The sequence below is a fragment of the Pseudopipra pipra genome, chromosome 10 (assembly GCF_036250125.1).
Source record: "Pseudopipra pipra isolate bDixPip1 chromosome 10, bDixPip1.hap1, whole genome shotgun sequence".
NCBI lineage: Eukaryota > Metazoa > Chordata > Aves > Passeriformes > Pipridae > Pseudopipra > Pseudopipra pipra.
This window is the reverse complement of record NC_087558.1, coordinates 10,818,863-10,841,983: the sequence shown is the minus strand read 5'-3', so window position 1 is coordinate 10,841,983 and position 23,121 is coordinate 10,818,863. Positions and strand designations below refer to the sequence as shown.

The following is a 23,121-nucleotide window of genomic DNA, read 5'->3' as shown; positions in this document are numbered from 1 at the left end:
GGGAAATAGCTCAGCTGTGGTCACACATCACATCTCTTATCTTGGATTAGCTGCTAAATTTAAAGTATTTTCTGTCTATCCAATAAGAGCAATTTACTAGCACAGAGAAACGGCTTAAATATCGTGAGTTTTCAGGCTCTGCCAAACCAACCCTTCTGCAGCTAAGTCTAAAAGACTCTTGACCCTAGTGAGGGAAGTGAACAGTTGAACAAAACGTAGAGATCTGGGAGCTAGAGATCCACCAGCCCAACCCCCTCCTGCTGCTGAAAGGTCACCTCTCCCTCCTGAGGGCACATGTCCCTTTAAACACACAGGCTGAGCACCTGAAGCACCAAGAGAAGTTGGTCAAGTATGCTCATGTTTCAAACGCAACTGACTTTTCAGGCATAGGGAAGGGTCTCTGCAGGAGAGTCTCAAACTCTCCAGGATCTCTGTTGGCATGGATGGGATAACAATTATGAATTTAATCCAAATCTAAGGCACTGAATGGACTAAGCAGAAGATGAGGAATACACTGCAAGACTTCATGCATTACCTGGTATGACTGTATGGTCTCCTGTTCATGCTGATACCAGAGGAGATGCAGGCCAGCTGTGATTTTACCCAGCTACACTTCCTTCAAATATTGCCTATTGTCTTTATAAATTCATTTTTATGTAAGATGGCTGTGTTAGACCTGAGCTCCCAGTGCAATTTTCCTTCTATACTTGCAGAATTAATTCAGTCCGCCCGGTTCTTCTTCTCCTTTGGCACCACACAAAGAATTACAAATGGCTCTATTTGTGCTCAGCTGGTACAAAAGTGATTTCAAAAGTGTAACACGAAGGAGGAAAGGACCCAATTACAAAAGCAAGATCTGTGAGATAATCTTGGTTCCAGGACAGTGAGCAGTGGCAATAAGGAACATCTCATCTATCTGTCAGTTGGGGTCATTTGATGAGAAAGTTATGGAGAGGAAAGGTGGCAACTCGAAATGCCAGTTACAACTTTCCAGATTCAAACTGTGATTCAGCCTCTTCTGTCCCCTGTGCCATCATGACTAACATGACAGGAAGGTTGGAATTCATTACAGGAATGCAGTTTTCAAGAAGGAGCCCAATTGTACTGCAGATTAACAACCAATCAGTAGTTTTGCAGAAGTTGCTCTGGCTGGGGGGCTGCCAGGCTGTGTTGAGGAAGTGCATGGTGTTGACTTCCCAAACTGAGTCACTGCTGTAAGCCCTAGGGTGGTATTTATAGAGTTGGGGGAAAATTTCCAGGAAACATCACTTACTGGTACTCACAAAAATAGCAAGGAAAGTCTTCAATTACTAAACTTTAAAGGAAGAAGGTCTTTTTTCTTTATGACATGACAGCAAAGCAGCAGCCTCTATGATTTGCTTGGAAGAAGTTACAATTAATATTGTTCCTTATCTTACTTTTCCCTGATAGTAGTAGATGTTACTCCTAAGGTATTAACTCTGTGCAGCTGCAAGTTTGAGCTTTTTCTCCTCTCTTCTACAGATTATTTATGGGATAAGATGCTGAAGTCAGCCTTGTCTCCAAAAACTTTAGCAAGACTTGAGTGAATTCAGGTACCAACAACAGCTCAACCATCACAGCCCAGCAGTTAGCCTGAACCCTTTACCCAACTGTTCAGAATCCAGTTTGGGTGAATGGCTGTAGCCTTCATTAAATCACATGAATCTGAAGGTAAACCTGTTAGTCAAACTTTATAGTCAAACTATCCCCTGCAGAGTTTGTTGATCCCTCTGCACAATCTAGACATGCCCTGGTATCACAAGCAGACAGAAGCAGAGGAAGGGCACCAGTACCTGAATCAGACATCTACAAGTGCCTGTTCCCCTTCACACATGCAACAGTGCCCTTATGTCTCCTCAGAGTCAGGGACTAAGCCAGGCTTTCAGAAATATTTTGTCCCAGCAATACTTTTAAGGATGCAACCACAAATCTTGCGAGTCTCAGCCATCTTAGAGTTATATACCTTTCCATTCAACACATATAGATTTATGCTCTTGCTTAGTGAGGGGGGGCAGACCATGCCAGACCATGCCCTTCCCATAAGCAGCCAGCATACCTCCTGGTAGGAAGTAGAGTAGCTGACCACAGAAGTGCAACCTTCTGGATAAAAAAAATCTTTTAAAAGTATAAGATCCAAGCACACAACCTTTTCCCCACCCTGTACACAAACTCAAATGCCTGGATTTATTACCATGACTTCCAGACTGTCCCCACAACCACCCTCCTCTCTGAGACCTGGGGACGACACTGGCCAAATAGTCATTGAGAAGGCCTCAAAGATGTTCCCCTCTAAGTCTTATACAAACCAGTAGCTTGAAAGAGGACAAAACCCAGGATAATGAGAAAAAGGCTGCTGGCAGGAACTTGACCAGTACCTGCTCTGTTTGACCTCTCAGCTGGGCACTCCCAGCACGGCTGCTGGGAGGGCACATCAGGTCCAGCTCTCTGCCAAGCTGTCAATCAGCACAGCACACAGTCTGGGACACTCATGGGACGTGACACCCCGTGCAATGCAACGGAGACCCAACAAGTTTGTTTTGTACATGCCACTGCGGCGTCGGCAGATACAGCAACGTGCTTTGGCTCGTACTGACATGGGAAGCATTCAAAGCACTCGTGCAGAGATAAGAGGCTCCCCTCATCTCCTGCCTGAGACACACTGACCTCCCCTCCCTCCCTTCTCCTTGGCATTGTTAAAAATACAAAAATCTGTCACTTATTTTTTTTTAAATGTCTCTGTTTCAGAGGGTTCTCCCCCTTTTTTCTGAGACCAATTAAAAATAAAAGTTTACCAGGAAGACAACAAGGAAAAAAAAAACTGTCTGATACCATTGGATTCAGCCTGTAAGGATCTCACACATAAAAGAATTATGTCCCTGAGCACTTTCCAACAGACTTTCAGAAAATTTCATCTTTCTACTTCCCTGGCTGGATAGTCTGTTTGAGTAATTTTCTCTTTCTCCTGGGGCTGGTTGCTAAGAGACACGCTATTACTTCTCCTTCTCTTATGACCCGATTACTGTGATCAGCAAAGACAGCGTGCAGACAACAGCCTGACACAGCTCATACAAGAACATCGGGCTCGTTACAAAATGATGGACTGTATTAACACTCCACAGCCCCTTTGCTCGCCGTGGCCTTTGCAGAGACTCCAGGCACAACTGGGGGCTTTTACTTCCCTGGCTTCTGAAGTGCACGTTCAAACATTTTAAATCACAGGACTGGGAAAGGAAAAGAATGGACTTTTACCTCCTGTGCTTCACTGTCTGCCAGCCAGAGCGGTGTTAATGGATCCTCGCTGAGCAACCCTCCTTTTCTTACCCTTCCCAAGAAGTGGCCCAGGAACTATGATTATTCCTTTCCGTTCTCTTGAAAAAAAACTTTGCATATACACAGCACAGTTTGGGTTAGAACATTCCCTTGAAGGGTTTGACAGCACATTGTAAAGCTGATCATAACACCTCAGGGGCTGAGAGATGATCCGGTCCTGCAAAGAGCTAAGATGGATTGCTCTGGATAAGGAAAGCAGCTGAAAATAGTTCCAACTGTAGGTGCACAGTGATCCCAAGGAAGGCACTGGGATGCCCAACAGGCTCCCAGTTCATGTAGAAACAGCCACAGCCTGGCACTGACCCTGCTAAAAAGCCATACGGGATGGGGCCAGTGGAGCACAGATTGGGATTTTGCACTGAGGGATATGTGGGGCAAAAAGTTAAGGTAAGTTGGTTTCATTGATGTTATTACAAAAGAACAGGTCTGCTCAGGTTTGGGTCACCAACCTCAGAGACCATCAGTTCCACTTAGTAAGAATTTAACTCTCATCACATTCATTTTTTATAACATAAATTTCAAATGTATATAATTTCTACTATTAAATCTACTCTTGAAAGATTGTGTTTCCCTGCACTGTTTTAGTACCATTTTCCTACTCCTGAGAGCCCTCTCTCCTCCCACCAGCTCGCTCAGGACAGCTTCTGAGGCAGGACCCCTGGCCAGACCCCTGACACCACAGGTATTGCAGAATATCTGGAAAAGCCAGTTACTAAATCTTTCCAAGTGGACCTTGTAAAAGAGGTGGCCCAGATGCACAGGTCCCTTTCTCATCTCCATGTCATTTCCCATAAATTCAATTCTTGGCAAAACAAATGCCAGTTTTCATGCCAGCCCCATTTCTACCAACCAGCCCTTCCCACCAGGCTTGGTTTTATGGTTTGGGTCATGCCTAGACTAAACCAAAACCTTACCTTAGTCTTTGCCATCACAGGAATTAAGAGTTGGAAAAGACCTGTGAGTCTGTAGCGTTTCACAGCTCTTCAAATAGTTTGGGTAAATCCCAATGGCACCCCTAGGACATGCCTGAGCTTTCTTCCGTGGCTGTGACTTTAGAGTGTGTGTGCTAGTTAAAGAAGGCAGGAGGGAAATTTTTAGATAGTGGTGTCTGGTTATTAGGAACTAGAGCAGAGCCCTGCTCATCTCTGGCAAAATCACCCTCCTGGGCCAAGCAGAGCCACAGGACTCTCAGTTCTGCTCACAGACCCTCAACTCCTGTGCCAAGTCCATCTCAACATGCTTTGCTTAGCAACAAGCATTTCGGGCCTTGTATATTTAGCCCAAATAGTAATTGTGTAGTGTTCACTGCCAGAAATGCCTGCTCTTTGGCCACAAGTACAGCTTCTGTGGCTTCAAGAGTTGCTCATTCATTCTTCTAACCTTTTATTAGACCAACCTGTAATATAACCCAATAGACATTTACTGGTTGCTCTGACTTAGCAGGATTCAGTCTGGCAAAGTAAAAAAGCTTTAGGCAGAGAAAAGGAAAAACATAAGTATAATCCTCTACTATAACAGTTAAGTTTTCAGAGTGTAAAAGAGCTGCATTGTGTGAGCAAGGGTAAAAAAAATAAAAAATATTACTCGATTGTTAACTGTCGTATAACAATTGTTATTATTTAACAGACTAGCATCTGGAGGATGTTAAAATTTCAGATTAAAATAAAAGGGACAAGTGTTGCCTGCTTGAATTCAAGCTATTTCTGCATTAGCAATGCTCTCTTGCTTTGATTGGGCACCATAGCCCTTTAAAACTATATACAGGACAAACATTATCTTTTTAAAAGTAGGTTTGATATGGTCGATGACAGTTGTTTGCAATTCAAGTTACAAAAAGACAGTTCCTTTCCATTCCAGGGTATGTCATAAATGTCTTTTCTTTCTTTTTTTCCCTTTCCTTTTTTGCCCTTTTTCTTCATTCTATCCAAAGTATTTCTTTATTCTACCCAAAGTGGTTCACAGAACAGGTCACTGCTAAGATGAATCATTATTCAATGTTTTAAATAACGAAGCGGAAAAATTAAATATAGTATCTTAGAAGAACAGACAGACAGGAGGAAAAGAAAATGAGAAAAAAATAGGCATGGCAGAAAAAAATTAAAAATCTACCTGCTGAGGAGTGCAATGTTTGTTTTATGATACCAAATAACTGAGAAAATACAAGCTCACTCATCAGAATGAAACCCAAGGCTAAGCACTACTTCAAGTAGTTCACGAATAAGAGGAAATGTGTTCCAGAGCCTGTGAAAATTTAGTATTTGTAATTCTAACAAAACACAGTCAGAATACTTAATAAAACCTGGTGGCTTGACTTGACATTTTGTGAACTACAGATAAGTACACTGGTTCAATAACAGTTTTTATGCACCTGTTTTATGCTGCAGTTTTTCCCAGTGCCACCTTCTGAGGTGGTATTTCAAAAAAAGAAAATGCTCATCCTGACAGCAAAGCCAAGACACAGACCTACAAATTTGTCTCTGGCAAAAAAAAAAAAAGGAGATGACTGCTATCAAAACAAAAGGCCCCACACAGAGCCAGTTTATTTACACTGGTGAGAATCACAGGTCCTGCTACTGGTCACTGTTCTGTGGACAACTGGGCAAAACTCCATGTCTCCATAACTCATAAGCTATCGAGTGGAGGGATGCTGCCCAAGCACAAAGGCATCGGCTTGGTCTCACGCCTCTTCAACACAGCTCAGCTTGCTTTGGGCAGTTTAAATCCACTATTATACAAATGAGAACCACCACTCATTTCCAACTGGTTTCACTTGGTTCCTAACCAACGGGAAAGAGGATGTCATTAGAGAGAAATCAATGGAGACTTCCGAAAGGCTGCTCCAAACTGGTTCACAGCTACTTCTTAATGAGGGACTCCCGCCTTCCTGCTTGTTCTGCAGTGTTTGGGGGCTTTGTTTGTGCTTTAAATGCTCTTGTGTAGAAGGTAGCAAACCCATGACAAAGAGTCCTAGAGCTTCAAGTTCATTTTCACCAGCTATATTTTGAAAGAGCCTGTGGATGATGCAGTTCTGACACTAATGAATAAAGTATTGCTTCATCTGCTGCATTTCATTCAGTCCAAGAAACACAGGGAAGAACAAGGGCAAGGATTCAGAAAGACTTTAAAAGTTTATAACATACACGTTAAAAAAGCTTTTTCTAAAAAACAAGCACTAACATGGGGGCTGTGCTCAGGCTCGGTCAGGATGATTTGCAACAGTAAGGTTACCTCTTTATTCAAACTACATTTTTCAACTCTGCTTTTTTTCAAGCTCAGTGCTGCGAGGGATGGGACTGTAGCATCCGCTGCAATGATGGGACCAGGAAAGTGTTAGAGCACTTCTCAGCCAGGACAATTTTTCTTGTCCCACCACTGAGATACTGTCTCCACCCTGAAGCATCAATGATTTTTTCAGCTGCTGGCAGAGGTGAGGAACAAGGCAGGGACCAGCAGATCCCACTGGAAATACTCTGGTGCTCACAGGACTCAATTCAGCATCAAACTGACAGAGTAACAACATATTCCCATGCCTCATCTGGGCTGCAGCAGTGGTCCACAACACATGCAGGACAGACAGCTTCTGCTTCTGCTTCTGCCAGAATAAAAGACTCAATTGCATTATCTCATGTTAATGCACACACAAACCAGCACTGGAATGGCCAAAACATCTCACTGTGCCCACACTCCAGCCCCTTCCAACAACTAGCACAGCACTGCAGAAGCTCATGATATACACCAAGGAGCAGGTACATCACCCCTTTGCCTCTCAACCAACATAACCCCTCCACTAGCAAGAATTTCTCTTGCTATGGGTTATGGGCCCAGCACAGACAACCAGGAAAAAAAAAAAAAAACAGAACAAAAAAACCCGAAAAACAACACAAACCCCACAGAATCTTTCAAGTCAGCCTCAATTTATTCTTTCAGGGCTCTCAATGCAAATAATGAAGAGACTCTGGAGCTGGTTAGCTTCTATGAACTGTCAAAGATTGCAGAGATGGGAACAGCAAAGCTAGAACAGAGTGTCTGGTCCAATAAATCCATACCCAAGCTTCAAAAATTAAGGCAGAGCTACTGATAGCAGCTGCTGTAAACAAAACCCACTATGTGTATCTGCCTATAAAAAAAATACAATAACAAAACAATAAACAGCCTGACAGTTCATGCTCCCAGTCCCCTACAGACATAGCAGAACATAATTTGCTAGTGTTCAAAAGCTTCTACACACATGAAGAGGAGGAGAGCATGGAGAGTCAAGCCCTGGGAAACCTAGATCAGCCGGGTTCAAGCTTACACACTGGTGTCAATGACATAACCTTATCCTGGAGCTCATCCTGCTGTTGTGCCTTGTCTCATGAGTCACTTGCCTAGTCCACCAACCAAGGTAAATGGAAGGAGATGGTTTAAAAAAAAAGTAATTAAAACTTCAAAGACCTTCACATGAGACCTGTTGTTCACCATATCTGAAAGGCACCCAAGGAAAGGAAGGAGAAGGGAAGAGCTTGCTTTGAGTTTTATCCCTTCATTTAGTTTCCACTATTAAATCTATAATAACTGTTTCTGCACCAAAGTGGCAACTACAAGGAAAGACATCAGCACTGAATTTAGAACCCAACTGCATAAACCAAAGTGGCTAATTTTGTAAAGAATGTCCTGGGAGCCTCAGAGGGAGACAGAGAAGCACATCCAAGCACGAGGCAGCCCCACAAACCAAGTGACTGCCCTGTGAGGGACGCTGGCTGCACATCCCTTTCTGGCCAGGGCTGGCACTGCAGCATTTCAGTCTGTCTCAGGCAGCTTCAGAAACATGCATGGTCCGATTCATATGACAAAAGACATTGCAAGAATATGAGGAATTTGGTTTTTTTGGGATTGGAGATGATCATCTTTGCAGGAGCAGGAGATCGCTTGGCAGCCAAGCAACCATCTGGTACTTCCCATTAGGCAAGGATGGACTTGTTCCCTTCCCTATTACCATGAAATCATCTTTCAAGTGACTGCACACAGTGGCAGAAGAGTGCATTCAACCCACAGAGAGGTGTGCTAGTGCTCATAAATATTGGACTGGAAAGCCCAACCCTGCAATCCAGTTGAGATTCCCCAGCTCACCATTGTGCTCCACCTGTATCAGTATAGTGTCATTTTTCTGGGACTTGCAGAGCTTTATTTGGAGGGGAGGGGGAAAGGCAAGAGGAAAACAGCTTTTATGGTTACCAAAACAAGCTCAAGCCAGAAGGATCCAAACCAAAAGGCATATCACACCGCACAGCTGGCCACTCACTGCGCTCAAGCCATCCAGTGGCCATGACTCTGGCTTTTCTGAGGACCTCAAGACTGACAGCAGATTTTTACACATTTTTGAAGCCCCTGCTTCTGGCCTCACAACCCCTGGCACCGTCCCAGCACATCCCAACTGCCCTGCCTCAGCAGCACTTGTTTGGGAGCAGCTGCCAGCTCTCCTCCCCATGCCATGGAGTGCACGATCCCACACCAGCACCACCCGCCCCATGGCAGTGGGCACAAAGCCAGCGGATCAGCCATCGCCAACCTCACTCCACACCAGATGCCTCCTTAGTCTGCCCTGAGGGTGAGGCCCCATTTTCTGGAACTAGGAAAAAGAGGAGAAAAGGGAATTTGCTTCATCTGCAAGCTATAAATCCTTTCCATCTTCCTGAGCCCAGCATAGATGGGAACAGCTGTGTGGCAGCGCTTCTGTAAGGCTCCAGCTCTGTTGAAGATGTTGAAATACCAATTTAAGTCTAAAAGCTGGAGAGCAGGAGAGAAGTAAGTGGCAGGGAAAGGAGAAAGGGCAACCACAGAATCACAGAAAGGTCTGGGTTGGAAAGGACCTTGAAAGATTATCCAATTCAACTTCCCTGTCATCAGCTGAGATATCTTTCACTAGATCAGGTTGTTCAAAGTCCTGTCCAACCTGACCTTGAGGACTTTCAATGATGGGGCATCCAAAGCTTTTAAAGGAAACAAAATAAATATGAACTCCTTGGAAAAAGACATTACTTTGCTTAAGAGATTTTTTGGTCCGTGAGTACAGAGGACAAACCCTGCTACGCACAGAGCTGGACAGGGTCTGCTGAGGAGCAGAGGGAGGAGACATATAACACCAAACACACGAGCACGGAAAAAGAAGCCAAATATATAAGAAGTGGACTGTCAGGACCCATGGCTGGATGCTGCCTCATCAATCTCAGGACTCATCTTCTCCAAGCACAAAGAGAAGATGCTCTCAATCGTCAAACTACATCTAGCTCCACCCAAGAACCACCTTGACCCAGGTTAAACTCTTTTAGAGCTCCTGCTTCAATGTCTGGACATCTAATTTTGATTTCCAGCCTAACTCATCAGCAGCTACACTTCCTCCCAATGCACACTTGTTCATCTTATAGATAAACATCTTCCCCAAGCTCAAACAGCTCTCCTCTCTCTGTGGGGTAAATACAGAATTGTGTAAGATGACGAGCACCTGCACTTCCCAGAAGCTTTGGTGCTCACGCCTCCCAGGATCAGGCAAGGTTAATCCCCTGCAAACCATCACAGCGGGGAATGGAAGCATTAAATCCTCCAGAAACCCAGCCCAGACCACAGCACATGAAGTCTGGTCTGATGTTTGTAGGACTTTTAAAAACACAGCTGTGCCCGCCTTTTCAGCTCTCTGCATGGCAGAGACCTGTGCAGAATGTTAGGCAGAGCTGGTCTTACTGATGATGATGATAATGATGATTATCATTATTATTTCTACCACTACTGCAGTCATACCCAGGGGCCCCCAAAACAGATCTCTGCAATACAAAGAAATGGTCTCTGCTTTGATGAGTGGATAAATATAGTCTGAAACAAGTTGCAGCAACTCAGCACGGCAAATAGCAAGGAGGGGGCTGGCAGCACCAGCAAAATTGCTCACTTCACTGGTCTAAACCACACACACATTGAGTGCTTCAAATTACATTAAAACGCTGCTGGTTTATAAACTGTTGGCTTTTGTGATTTCACTTTTTTCAGTCATGTAACCATTTCTAACTTCCTTTAAAGTTCCATTAAGTAGCTTTTAATCAGCACCTTCTGGCTGATTTTTGTGCAGGTGTCAGGAAAAGAAAAATAAAATCAAAGTCAAGGTGAGATCAAGGAAATGCTTTGGTGGGAGGGAGAGGGGGCTACGGTCACTCCCCCTACATGTGCACACAGTACCTGCTCCATTGTCACTCCAGTGTCTTTTCCCTGTGCTTTCAATATGATCAAGAAATAAAATCACAAATGTGATCAGCCAGACAGACCCTCCATATGCAAGCAACACACCTACAAAATAATAATAAAGAAACACAAGGCCAGAGGATGCATAATCTTGAATGTTAAAAGCAACAGGCTGAAGAAATTACCAGGAACAAACTTCACCAGCCTCCTAGAGAGATTCCAGATACTATTCCAGCTGCCAAAGGCTGCAGGGAACCAATTCCAGCAACACTGCTGGGGCAGGCAATGCTGTGACGTGCACAGTGACCCTCTGCCCCATCACAGCCCTTCCCCTGAGCGGCGCCGCTGCTCCCACTCATCTCCGGCAGAAGGAAGCACATAAACCCCATGTTCCTCCAGCAAAGCAGCTCTGGCAGGGTAGGAGGGATGAAAACACACCGGGGTGTGAGGGAATCCTGGAGCTCTCCCACCTACAGACTCACAGCCAACCAGATGGGAAAGACCCGTGACCAACAGAGAACAAATTTAGGCAAAATGACTCACAGTGCCCCTGTACACAGGGAACCAACGGGGCATGGAGCTGTCTCCCAGGATGAATTATTGCTGCAAAAGCAGGGAGGTCATTGAAAAAACAATTAGGAAGCCTGGAGAAGGGAGCCATAGAAAGTGAATGAAGCACATTGGGCTAAATATTTCTCACTGCTCTGCTCTCGCCTGCCAGATCCCAGAAGCCTCATGTTCTCAGGGTTATATATGGTTGGGTAATGGCTTTGCACGGGCTGCTGACAGCGACCAGCAGCATGTCACCTTTTGAAAGTGGATTAGCTTAAGCTGCAGGCACGCTGTCACATCACTAAGCCTGTCTCTGACCAGGTCCTGGCCAACCCTTAGCTCTTCCAGGCCTGTCAGATAATGACAGGATCCCCAAATGCCCAGCATCAGACAAGGCAAGGGACTGGCACTGATGAAGTCCCCCTATGAGTTCCTGATTGTCTCCCAGTTTCCAACAGACCCGGTGATGCCTGACTGTTTGCAGGACCAGACACTCAGGGTTGCATCAGAAATGTTTGTGTGTCTTGTCTCCCCTTCTCAGCCTGCAGTGCCTGCTGTGTTCTTTGGGAAAGCCTCCTTCCCCAAATGCCAAGAAACACAGAATTTTTAGAGGGTGATAATGTTCCTGAGTCACATATAATCAGACCCACAATCACTAAAGCACTGACAAGACATACTGACTTTTTTCACCCAAAAATAAGTGATTGATTGAGAACAGTTTTCCTAGGAAAAAAGAGGGTTATTTTCCATTATTATTTTTAATTTCAAGAGAGTCAGAAAAATAAGAATTTCCACTTGACTTGAAGGTGACATTTTCACTGCATTTCAGAAGTGGATTATTTTTTACTTTTAAAATTCCAAATGTCTTTCTCTTCCTATTTCTCGCTAAGTTTTGTTACTGAAGGCAGCAGAACAGGTGCATAAGACTTCGCTTTTCCCCCTCCAACACATTTTCTTTTTTTGTTCTGAATTCTCTGAAATTAGAGTGGCAGAGGAAAAAAACCAAAACACTCAGACTTTTCCAACTTTCCTACAAGCTATCCTTCACTTCACAAAATCACTCAAGTGCAAGACTTAATGTGCTCCTTTGTTTTTATTTCTCCTTTCCATTATTCTGTAGTCTTCCTGAAAATGCATACAACTTACAAAAGATAGAGTAGTAAGAGGAAAAAATATACAGATGATATTTAACTTATTGTACTCAATACAAAAGAGGAAAACGTGACAATGGAACAAAGTAGAGCATCCAAAATCATATACAAAAGCTGTTTGGGCAATTTTCTTTAATACAACTGAGCTTTTCTTTTGAGGGAGGGTTGCAGAGGAGGAGGGGAAGAGTGTTCCACCCATTTCTAACCATAGTAAATCACCACAAACAGAAAAGTCATGCCTTGCCAAGACAGCTACCATTCTTTCCTAAAATCCTTGGCTTTCTCCTTGTTTCTGCTGCAGTAAGGTTCCATCACACACTTTCCAGTGTCAGCCAGGGGCATCCGGGGTGCTCCAACTGGGAGGTTTCCAGTTGAAAACCCCAGAGGCGCTTCCAACCATGCACTCCTGATGCTGGGAACTCCCTCCTCCCAAGTGTCCACAAGCCAGGAACCCAAATCCCACGCTTGCTGCTCAATCACATGAAGAAAGGAGGACTTTTACAGCAGAAGGTAGAAGAAGGTCAACACACAGTGACTGGCAGGCATTTGTTTTGCTAACATAACAGTTTCAGAGGCTATTGCAATGGTCGCAAAAATACCCTTTGAATTATTTCATATTCAAGAGTGTTCCATAGTAGAGGGAAAAGAATAAAACAATCCAGCCAGAAGAGGAAGCACTTTCAAATTCATTCTGCCAAACTTAGGCCCTACAACCCCCAATTATACCCATATTCCCATAGATCAATACTGAAAAGGGTTGTTCGAGCCCACGCTCCTTGAATCATCACATGCCAGCAGAGACTAACAAGCTTCCTTTCAAAAGTATCAGCCTTGGACATGGGAGATCTGCTTCCAAACTAAAACCAAGAAACACCTGTCCCCATGTCCTCCCCCAGCCCTACACCTCTCAGAAGCGTAGGCAGCCAGAGCAAGGGTAGGAGATACCTTCACATTCTTCTTGATATGAATGATCTGAAACAGGGAGGCTCCCACAAACTCACCAACAAAGACCAAGTCAGGAACAGCCTGTGTTAGCAGCCAGTTTCTCTGAATTAGTTGTGGTTCCTTCCTAAAAAAACAAATACTCACCATCACCTCCCGGTTGCTTGTATGGGTTGTACTTTGGTTTGGGGGCAACGACAGGTGCGAATTTCTTTGGAGTCTGCTGGGTGGACACTGAGATGCTGGGAGTCCCAAAGGTGTGCGTGGTCTCCATCCTTGCAGTAACATGACCAACAGGCTCAGTGGTACTCTTGGGTGGCAGCCAGGATGGGTGGGACATGGTTCAGATCTGAGAGGAGAGGCAAAAAGTCACACGGGCATTAGGAATTTAGGCTGGGGAAACAACAGTTGGATTCCTACTATTCTGCTGGTTTATGAAATCAAACCTACAAAACCCTTTAATATGTTTAACTGGTGCATGCTTCACTTTAGACAATATTGCTCCTAATGTATAGGACTTTAGATACAAACTTGTCTTTCTTTTCCCAGCAGGTCAGAGTTGCTGATTAGCTTATTGCTGGTGCCTACAAAAAGCATTGCTTTTTTCCTCTTCAAACCAGAGCAGAGATAGGTTGATAACCTGAAGCAGCCCATCAATCCCACCACCCATTCAGCACAGTAGTGATGTATTTGCCTTTCCCTATTAGGCTTTTGTGAGTACATTAAAGTACAACAGTGTAGGTGCTCTGGGGACAAGTCTAGTCACAGATAGGCAGACACTTCCAAAATACACTTTTAGCACTTTTTCACATGTCATTTAGGACCCCATGCCCCAGTGATTTTCATTCAGACTTTTAAGAAAAAGGATTTCAAAAGCAGCTAATCATTCTTGATGCCTCCATTTCTGAATGCCCAGCTTAAGACATTTTAAAAGCATATCAATTTTGAAAAAATGCCAGAATCCCACAACTGCTGACAACCAGGCTCCTTTTAGACATCTTGACTTGTGTAACAAAAAACAGAGGCAGCCCAAATCATTACTTATTTATGAAAATCTTGGCTTTGGCCTCTTAAAAGCCTACATCACTTTTGAGAACCGGACTCAGATGCTACTGAAAATGTTGCCCATAAAAATCCTGTTCATTGCAATAAACAAGTGCTTTTCACCACACACACAAACCATACTTGCTGGGTAGCAACGACAGTCCTACAGTACCATCAGATGATCCTATGGAGCTGGATTTGAGAAGTGTTGGAGAAATGAAGACCCCATACAGATAAAAGCTAATGCTAATTTTGGAGCTCTTGAGCACTTTGTCACTTTTGCCCACACACTGCTTTGCTGTCAGAACTCCTCAAGGCCACCAAAGCCAGCAGGCAGCTGTGACCCAAACAGGAAAGATTTGTTTTGCTCATGGAAACAGATCAGTGCAAGAGATAGCACCAAACCATGGGAGACATGAGCAGACTGCCATGGCAGAAAGGCACTTCCACCTGGGAACAACAGGACAAAGCAGAGGACCTGCTGGATTCACACAGAGGTGGTCTCTAACTGCAGCATTAAATGCAATCTGCTGGGGCTGAGCTGCAAGAGAGTTGTAGCTCTGCTGGGCATGCCACCAAGGACTGTACTGGTGTGAACGGTTACCCGAGTACAGGGTGGGAAATAGAAAGGGGGAAGATGAAAGGTGGCCTTTTGGCAGGTGCAGACCCCCTCAGAGGGGCCACTCCCAGCCTATCTGGGCATATCCCTAGTGCCTCACAGCTAAGACTTCCATGCACACATAGTTCTCCAAGAAACAAGCAACACTGAGCTCTTCAACCAGCCCCCAGGATTACAAAGACCATTTAGGCAGGCAGAAGACATACCTGATATCATATTTAAGTCTGCCCTAGAGAAAACAAAGCAGAAAGGACACTGTTTCCATTTTTTATTTCCTAATTTGGGCTCACACATGACTAGAAATGTCAAGACTAAGCTCTCAGGAATTAGGAGCAGAGGTATTTTGCCAGCTTATCCTGGTTGCATCCTACAACCTTCATGGTGGAACAAATTCCATTGAGTCCTTTTATCAAAGCAGCAAATGAAGACTCTTGGGTATAAACTAGAGAACATATTCCTGTGGGTTCCTGTATGGATAACCATGTCCTAGCAATTTGTTATTGGCAATGCTGAGTCAGTCAGGGGAAAGGATCAAGGTCTCCACATGGTAGTGCAGGAACAGAACTTCCAGCTAACAGCAATGACTGTTTAAACTGATGAATATACACAACTGCTTATTCCAGCACGATAAATTTACTTCAGGTAACAGGTTTCCCACTTCAGGAGTAATTTCTACTTTGAGTCCCAATGTCTGACCCAACACCAGAAAGTAGACAATTTATAGTCATCTTCCACCTCCATCACTCCTTGCACGAGAGAGAAACTGGCAAGTGCCAAACATTAGTCCCAACAGTTTTGTCTCTTCCTGGCCATGCAGTCTGACTGTTTGACATGCAGACAGTAGTTTGACAATTTCTAATACTAGAAAGTGAGCCAGCTGCACTAGGAATCCAATATCAGTGAAAAAAAGACACAGGTTGGCTAGAAATGAGGCAGACAGGAGCCTGGCAGGGGCAGCCTGGAGATGGACAAGTATCCATGGCTGAGCTGCAAGGATGCGACTTTCCTCCTCTGTCTGCCTATCATCCAAATCTATGGTAAGACTGCAGAGCATCATTCTGAAAGCAAGAAGTGAAAGGCAGGTCCTCCCCACAGGGCTGGGGAGCAAACCAGCCATGACAGGTGGAGGCTGAGGGCACAGGAACCACGGTCCCTCTGCCTGGTATTCCCCATTAACAACACCAACCCTGAAAATGACTGTCACTCCATCAGTAACATTCACCTACACTGACGCTTCCTCCTCCCACATCCTTCAAAACTGTAAAAGCAGCAATAAAATTCAAGCAACTATCTAGGTTTTAAGATCAGAAAGCAATGAGGGCACTCAGCCCTAAGAGCAAAACAGAACAAGTCTTCACTCTTCAGAGTTATTACATGAGAAGACAACTGCACCTTACCCATTGCCAAAAGCATCCTGGAGTTTAATTCTAACAGTTTTTCAGCCTCTGGCTTGATATTTCATATGAAAGAGCATCCTGCTGCATGAGCACCCTCAGATCCTGGACATTATCTCCATTCTGATTCAAAGGAAACAAGGGGGAAAAAAATCCCAGTACTGACTAGATTATCACCATTCCTGTTCTGGAACGTTCCTTAACCACCTCCCAGGCAGCATGCCTTGGTCCCACTCAGCTCTCATGGTCTGCCAGGCTGATGGCAAGGATGGGTTGCACGATGCACAAACCAAGAATGTCTGCCTCAGCAGCCAGGTTGCACAGCACTGAGGACGGCTGAAGACAATGAGAATTTCAGTGAATGAGCTTAAGGAGCAGAACGCTCCTATGGACAGCTTGGGAGTGTGAGGAACACCCTGCAGTAACTCAGCTGCTGACTGTAAGCTGGCACGCAGCTTCCTCTCAGCTAACCTCTAACGCCTTTGTTTTGGCCGTGGTGGTATTTTCTAATTGTTTCCCTGTTAGCCTTTTCTCTTCCTCTTTCTCCCCCTCTCATTTTCTGTTATGCATTTACTGTTACTTGTTTTTGCTATCTGGGCCTTGACAGTGTTTTCAGCAAGTTCCCTTTTCCTCATCTGTTCCAGCCCCAGCTCCCCAGCCTCAATTAAATTTAGCCTAACTACTCTGCAAGATCATAAAAAAAGAAAGTGAATTAATCTCTTTTTAACAGCTGAAGTTAAACTTCTGCGTTTACTGTTATTTTACCCCCATTTTGTCAGCTGGTAAAAGGCCAAAGCAAAAAAGAATGCAAGGGACAGGGTTTTGGAGAGAGGCACAACCTCCCACCTCTCTGCAGACTTCTCCATGGTGGAGAACCCTGGCTAGTTCAGACAAAGCCATCAGTGCTCCCTCTCCATTCCCTGCAATATTGCCTATTTTCAGGCAGAAGTTCCTTTGCAGCAAAACATTTTGTGATGTAGGCAAGTAATCAAACAGGACAGAGAAACCTGGGCCTATAACTAATCCCCTTACTCTAAATTTACTCTTATGTCACCGTCACTGCGTCACTGTTCCTGCACTTGAATGAGAATCTCCAGTAGATAATGGCAGTGCTTTTCTGGCCCACCAGCAAACACACTTTTCACTTTTGAGGTATTTCTTCCATAAAAAGTTATTTTTCACCGAAAAGTTAACCTATAGGTTAAATATACAGCTGCCCCCACATTTCTGCTCCAATCAAATCATTCTTCAGATGTGGTTTGCATTCAATGAGCCCCTTCCTGGCAAACCTGAATAAATCTAGCCATGCAACATTTAACACAGCAAGGTTGGAAAAGCCTTTGTTAGCAGAGCCCCTGTCCCTGGGAACCCTCCCAGAGGGTCAACAACCTTTTGCTTCCTTGTCAGTGCCATGTCTCCCTGTCTTGGCTGAAGCCTTCTGAAATTCTGCCTGCCACTGTCCCAGAGCCATCCCTGGTCAGCAGTAACTACTAACAGCTCTGTCCCTGATCTGACTGCTACAAGCTTTTCCTGTGAGTCCTTACTCACTGACCACTCTGGCAATACCCACTTCCCAAATTCACTGCCTCATCCCAGAAAAAAAATCCCCTAAATCTTCTTTACGTCACTGCTTTGGAAGCCTTTCTCACTGACCATCTCGACCAGCCCTTCTGCACTGAACTGTACCCAACTACTGCTCCACAAAGCTTCTGTTGAGCTAAAGAATATTTATGAAGCACACATAGCCTCAACTGAAACAATGTAAGTGTTGGAGAATCCAACACAGCATTAGGTAAATTGTTTGGACAAGCAATTAAGCACCATAATTACAACTTCTCCTGTATGTCTGGCTTTAAATTTAGCTAGCTCTGCTTCCAACCATTGCATTTTGGTATGCTCCTGTCATCTGCATTACAGACCTGCCACTCTTATTATGCAGATCCTTTCAGAACACAGCCAGGTCGTTGGTTAAATCAAATTAAAACATTTAAATTAAGTATCAATTAAACTCCCTGTAAAGGGCAGACTTCTCGATTCTTTCATGTATGTTTACTCTGAATTCTCTTCAATTTTTCAGCTACCTTTTGTGAAATGCTGGATGACAGAGTAAGAAAGTTTTTTCAAGAATGGCAACTTAAAATAGAAGGGATAAAATGATGAATAATATTAAAAAAAAAAACCAAACCCTGACTGAAATCAGCTGTGGATGTCTGAGGTTCTGTTAGCCTTCCTTCCTTGGAAGCATTAGTCATCACCTTCTTTTGGAGGCAGAGGATAAGACCAGACTAACTATGATAAATAACATTAAGAGCAAAGAGTGAAATCACGCTGCATAAATAAGGAAAACAGTGTGTTCTGGTTCTATCATTAGAATGATCTTAATGCTGCAAGTTCAGAAAATTCTAACCATGAAAGAATACACCACAGCAGAGGAACTGGAATCCACGAATCCCAAGCTGAGACCGCATTATCTAAAAATGTCAGACCAGGAATATCAATAGAAGATAATACCAAGCAGTAATAAAAGCCTGACAAGGGTTTTTTTTGTTGCCCTTTTTTTTTTTTTTAAAATGTGTGGGTGTTAAGAGCTTGTTTTTGCTTTTAATTACAGGATGTCATTCACCTTTGAGAAGCAAAGGTAAAACAAGGAGGGTTCTAAGTCAATTTACCCTCACATCAGATAAGCAATGACAAGGTAGAGTACCAATTTGTCTACTTTTAAAATTGTTAGTATATTCATCTCTGAGACAAGCTCACTTTTCTGTGATTAGACTGTACCCAAATAAATCTTCATTTCATTTTTGTATTTATAACATGGACCAAATACTCCTTGGATGTTGATGGACTTCATCAAGACAGAAGATTTTGTCCCTGAGTTAATTAAGCTAATGCTTCATAGTGGGTAGCAACAGTGTTTAACAAAAAACGAGCAACAACCGTCTGTGCTTCCAGACAATCTGCTCTGTCTTCCATCCCACACCTTCCTAAATTCACTGGCTTGATGGAGGTCTGTGATGTTCTGTCTTAGTATCACCCATGCACAGTGAACCATCACTCCTAAGGTCAAAGGACTGACCAGATATACTTGACAGTAGATGTGACTGAAAGCTTTGTTGGGGCTTTTCTCTGACGCACGATCCAGACATCATCTTCCCTAGATAACCCAAGTTTGTCTCTAAGGGCTTACAAGAGATGTGTAGAAAGGCAAACTGCATCCTCCCCACTCTCTCTTCTCTTTCATCCATGTAAAATAACTCGAAGTGAAAACTTCTGACTTCACCTTTCAGCTGAGTTTTAAAGGTCAGCTCTAGAAGCGAGCCAAAGGGACACCCTTCAGAACACAAAATCATGCCACTCATTCATTGCCCCTTTCTGTTTAGAGGTGTAACCTACAAGACTGGAAGTCTCTGAGCTGATTTGTCTTAATTTTTCTGCCTAAAATTCCCCAAACAGCAAATCCAAATGCCCTGCTAAAATACAGTTCTTTGCTTTGTCCTCATCACCTCCACTCCACTAATTAGTCAAATGCAGTAACTGAGGCTGACCAGAGAGATTTGCTCTTTACAAACTTCCAATGCTGCTTTTTTTTCTTGGCACTGTTCCCCTCTGAATGTTAAATGAATTTATTTCTCCATTTATGGCTGATATCTCCAGCCATGAAGCTCTCCTACTTCTTGTGGCCTTCAAAAGAGGATACAATGTCAAAATTCTGATCTCATTAGAGGCCTTTAACCAAACATAGGAAGTGCCATAGGTACTTATAAACTCAGCACAAGCTCTCCTGGGATATCTTTCCCATATGGTACTACTTATCCTCATCTATTTTACATCGTATGGGAAATTATGTGATTTGGGAAATTGGGATTCCTTTGGTACTCTCTTAATCATTGCCGATCTGCACAACATCTCTCCAAATTTAAGTCCTGTAATATTAACCAGTCCAAAAAAGCTCCTCCCTCAAACCCTGCCTCTTCCCCTCAGATTCAGAGTTTCTTTCCATTGCCTGGATAAGGCAGGCATTTTTATCTTCATTCCAATTCCCTCAAAGTAAAATAAATAAAAAAGTAAATGAAATCAAAGTCACTTCTCCAGTTAAATAGGGCTGAGAGCATTTACCTATTTCCTGCTGTGGGACATCACTAACGTAATCAGAGGAATTAAAGGAGAAAGAAACCTAGTTAGAGCACTGCTTATGCTGAATTATTCCTCGAAGAATATAGTCTGGTAATGTCTCACTCTGGCTTTAACAGGTTCAATCAAACTTCCATGGGATCTTCCAAAAGACCTGACTTAAATTCAAATGACTTACACTTCATTTTTTTGCCAGCAGATCTACACCAGTTTGGGATGTGACTTTAGTTGTACATACTAAAGCAACTACAACTTCTACAGTATTACTCAGACGTAAACAGAAGACAGCAAGTTCATAGCGGAGATTGCAAAGATGTGATGGTAAAGAACAGTTTCTCTGGTACAAAGATGCTTGACACAGGTTAATATCATCATGAAAATAGTTCATCAGACACCAACCCAATATCATCATAATTCTTACACCAAAACCCTGCTGCTGGGACAATCTTGATATCAACCAAGATGCTGATGTCAAGTTTAAGTTTCTCCCCTTACCTCATTTCTCTTATATCAGCTTCAGTAATAGAAAAGTAGAAGAGCAAACTAAACATAAAACTTCTTTGCTTTCCCTGTATAATTGCATTAGTAGTTTTGGAATTAGATGCTGGCTATTTGAATTTGACTGCTGCTGCAAAACACACATAAAAACTGATGAACAAGATCTTCCTCTTACAGCCATGTCACATCCTGCTGTCCGACAACAGACTAGGTTTTAAAATCCCAATAAATTGAACTTGACTGGTCCATGTGCACTGAAGTAAAGACACAGATCTATATAACCTAATACAATTCCAATGACTGCATTAAAATTTCACCAGAGAGCAAGCTGATTCCTGACTTCCGTGGCTTGTGACAGTCCTCAGCTACTCCAAACATAATCATATTGGATAAAACATTAACCCAAAGACTCAGCTACTTGTGGTCACAACAAACCCCAGGGCAATTGCTGTGGAGGAGGTAGACCTGCTGGCTTACTCAAATACAGCAAAGTTTATGGCTGAACCTAAAGAGCTGAGCAAGGAGGTAGCTCTGAGCCAGACAAATTTCTTCCAATTGTTAAAGTCTCTCTTCCTGATAACCTGACTTACAAGTTAGGGAGGATGCTGCTACACCACAATGAAAAGTTTGAGATGGATGTTTCAGAATTTTGTGTATAAAATGAGAGAGGAAATATATTAATAGAGACAGCAAAAACAGGCAGAATGATGCAGAAAGGCTATTTTCGGAGTCTCAGACCATGAGTTCCCTTGCACAAATACTATTTTCCTGCATACAATTTATTTCAAGACCTCTTTGCCAAAAAAAGCTGCCTTTATTCCTTTTGTGCCCATATTCAATGTCTTGCCTATAGCACAGCTCAGTACTTGGCTTCCTACTTCAGCGAGGGATTGCCAAGCAACACAGAGCTTATCCATCAAATAAAATGATTAAGGGACTGAACTTCTCAACCAATGCAGACGCACTGGAATCAGGCCTATCAGGAGTCCCACATAAGAGAAAAGCAAACAGGACAACAAGAGATGGCAAGGTTAAGGCTGTCAGAGCAAGCTCAGGGAGTTTGGATGCTGATGCTGGCTGTAAACAAAAAGGAACTGTGCAGAACTAACATTCAGGTCAGCTATGAGATACCAGTGAGACCCCAGTGGGACCAAATGGGACTGTGGCAGCATATTGACACACACAGATAATTGTATTAGCTTTGCTGAGTGCTCTGGGGGGGGTGTGTGTGTGTCTCAGCCTTGGGAGAGATAGCAGGGATCTGAGCTCAGTGGGAAACTGATGGAGTGAACAAGGAAACAGCTTGAGGTCCTACTAAGCAAGGCTAGCGTGGGTGTAGGCGGGTTTTCAATTTACTACGGGGTCCCTGCACTTTGCTGCTTTTCTAAACTAGCTGTGGTTGCAGGAAGAGTGAGCTGCTGTTGTCCCTGGAAGAAAACATATCTGCTATTGGCACTCTGAACTCCAAGCCATAAAGAGGGTTTCTGTGAATGGAAAAGGAGCTGCAGCCCAGAACACGGGCACAGCACGGACCCTACTCAGGAAGGAAGCACGTGCAGGCCCAGCGCCATCGTACACTTCTTGTGACACCTCAAATTGCTGGCAGTACAATCCAGACTTTGAAATTCTTTAATGCCTAAAAAGCAAGCAATTAATTCATGGACAGGAACTGTGTCCAGGATCAAAATCTTTGATCCCTCATTCTTTTCTTCCCACCTGGTCCACTTAACTCTTCCTGCCCGAGATACCAAGCCATCCTGGAAGTCACAGCTTCAATTACAACAAATCCCTGGATGACTTCTTCTAGAGCACTTCACCAACCTGTGTCTCACTTCTGACAGCTCAGCCCACGGCACCTTGCAAATAATCAGAGGAAATAGCCTTTTTTCCTATGGAAAATCCTGTATCCTAACACACTGAAGAGTGATTGCTGCCAGATTACTGGGAACTGATGCTGTGAAGAGATTGCTAATGGAAGCAAGACATTTGAGTGCATAAAACTGTAGGAAAGGAAGTACACAAAGCCCTTTGTATAAACAGTCTATTACAGAAAAAGACTACAGTTCTCTGAGTTTCATGACAACAGGTGATATGACATCATCAAGACATGAGCACACCAGTGTCATCTTGTCTCCCTTCTGCAACACGAAGCAAAAATAAAGATTTAAGTGCTTCCTCCTTTAAGAAGCTAAAAGCCTGCAGTACTGTCAGGAAAGAAAGAAGATCTCTGCAG

The 23,121-nt window shown here is 43.6% G+C and overlaps 1 protein-coding gene across 6 annotated transcripts in view; it reads right to left on the bottom strand.

Moving 5' to 3' along the window:
- The window catches only part of LPP (LIM domain containing preferred translocation partner in lipoma), a 330,413-nt gene that overhangs the window by 202,241 nt on the left and 105,051 nt on the right, over positions 1-23,121 (bottom strand). For 5 of the 6 annotated variants that reach the window (XM_064666206.1, XM_064666205.1, XM_064666203.1 and 2 more), the window contains one exon: positions 13,350-13,551. In XM_064666206.1, the coding sequence (XP_064522276.1) occupies positions 13,350-13,542 (193 nt within the window). In that variant the 5' untranslated portion in view covers positions 13,543-13,551. Of the gene's footprint in view, positions 1-535; positions 2,554-13,349; positions 13,552-23,121 lie in introns of those variants that run through there. The other variant, XM_064666208.1, reaches the window with a different exon arrangement.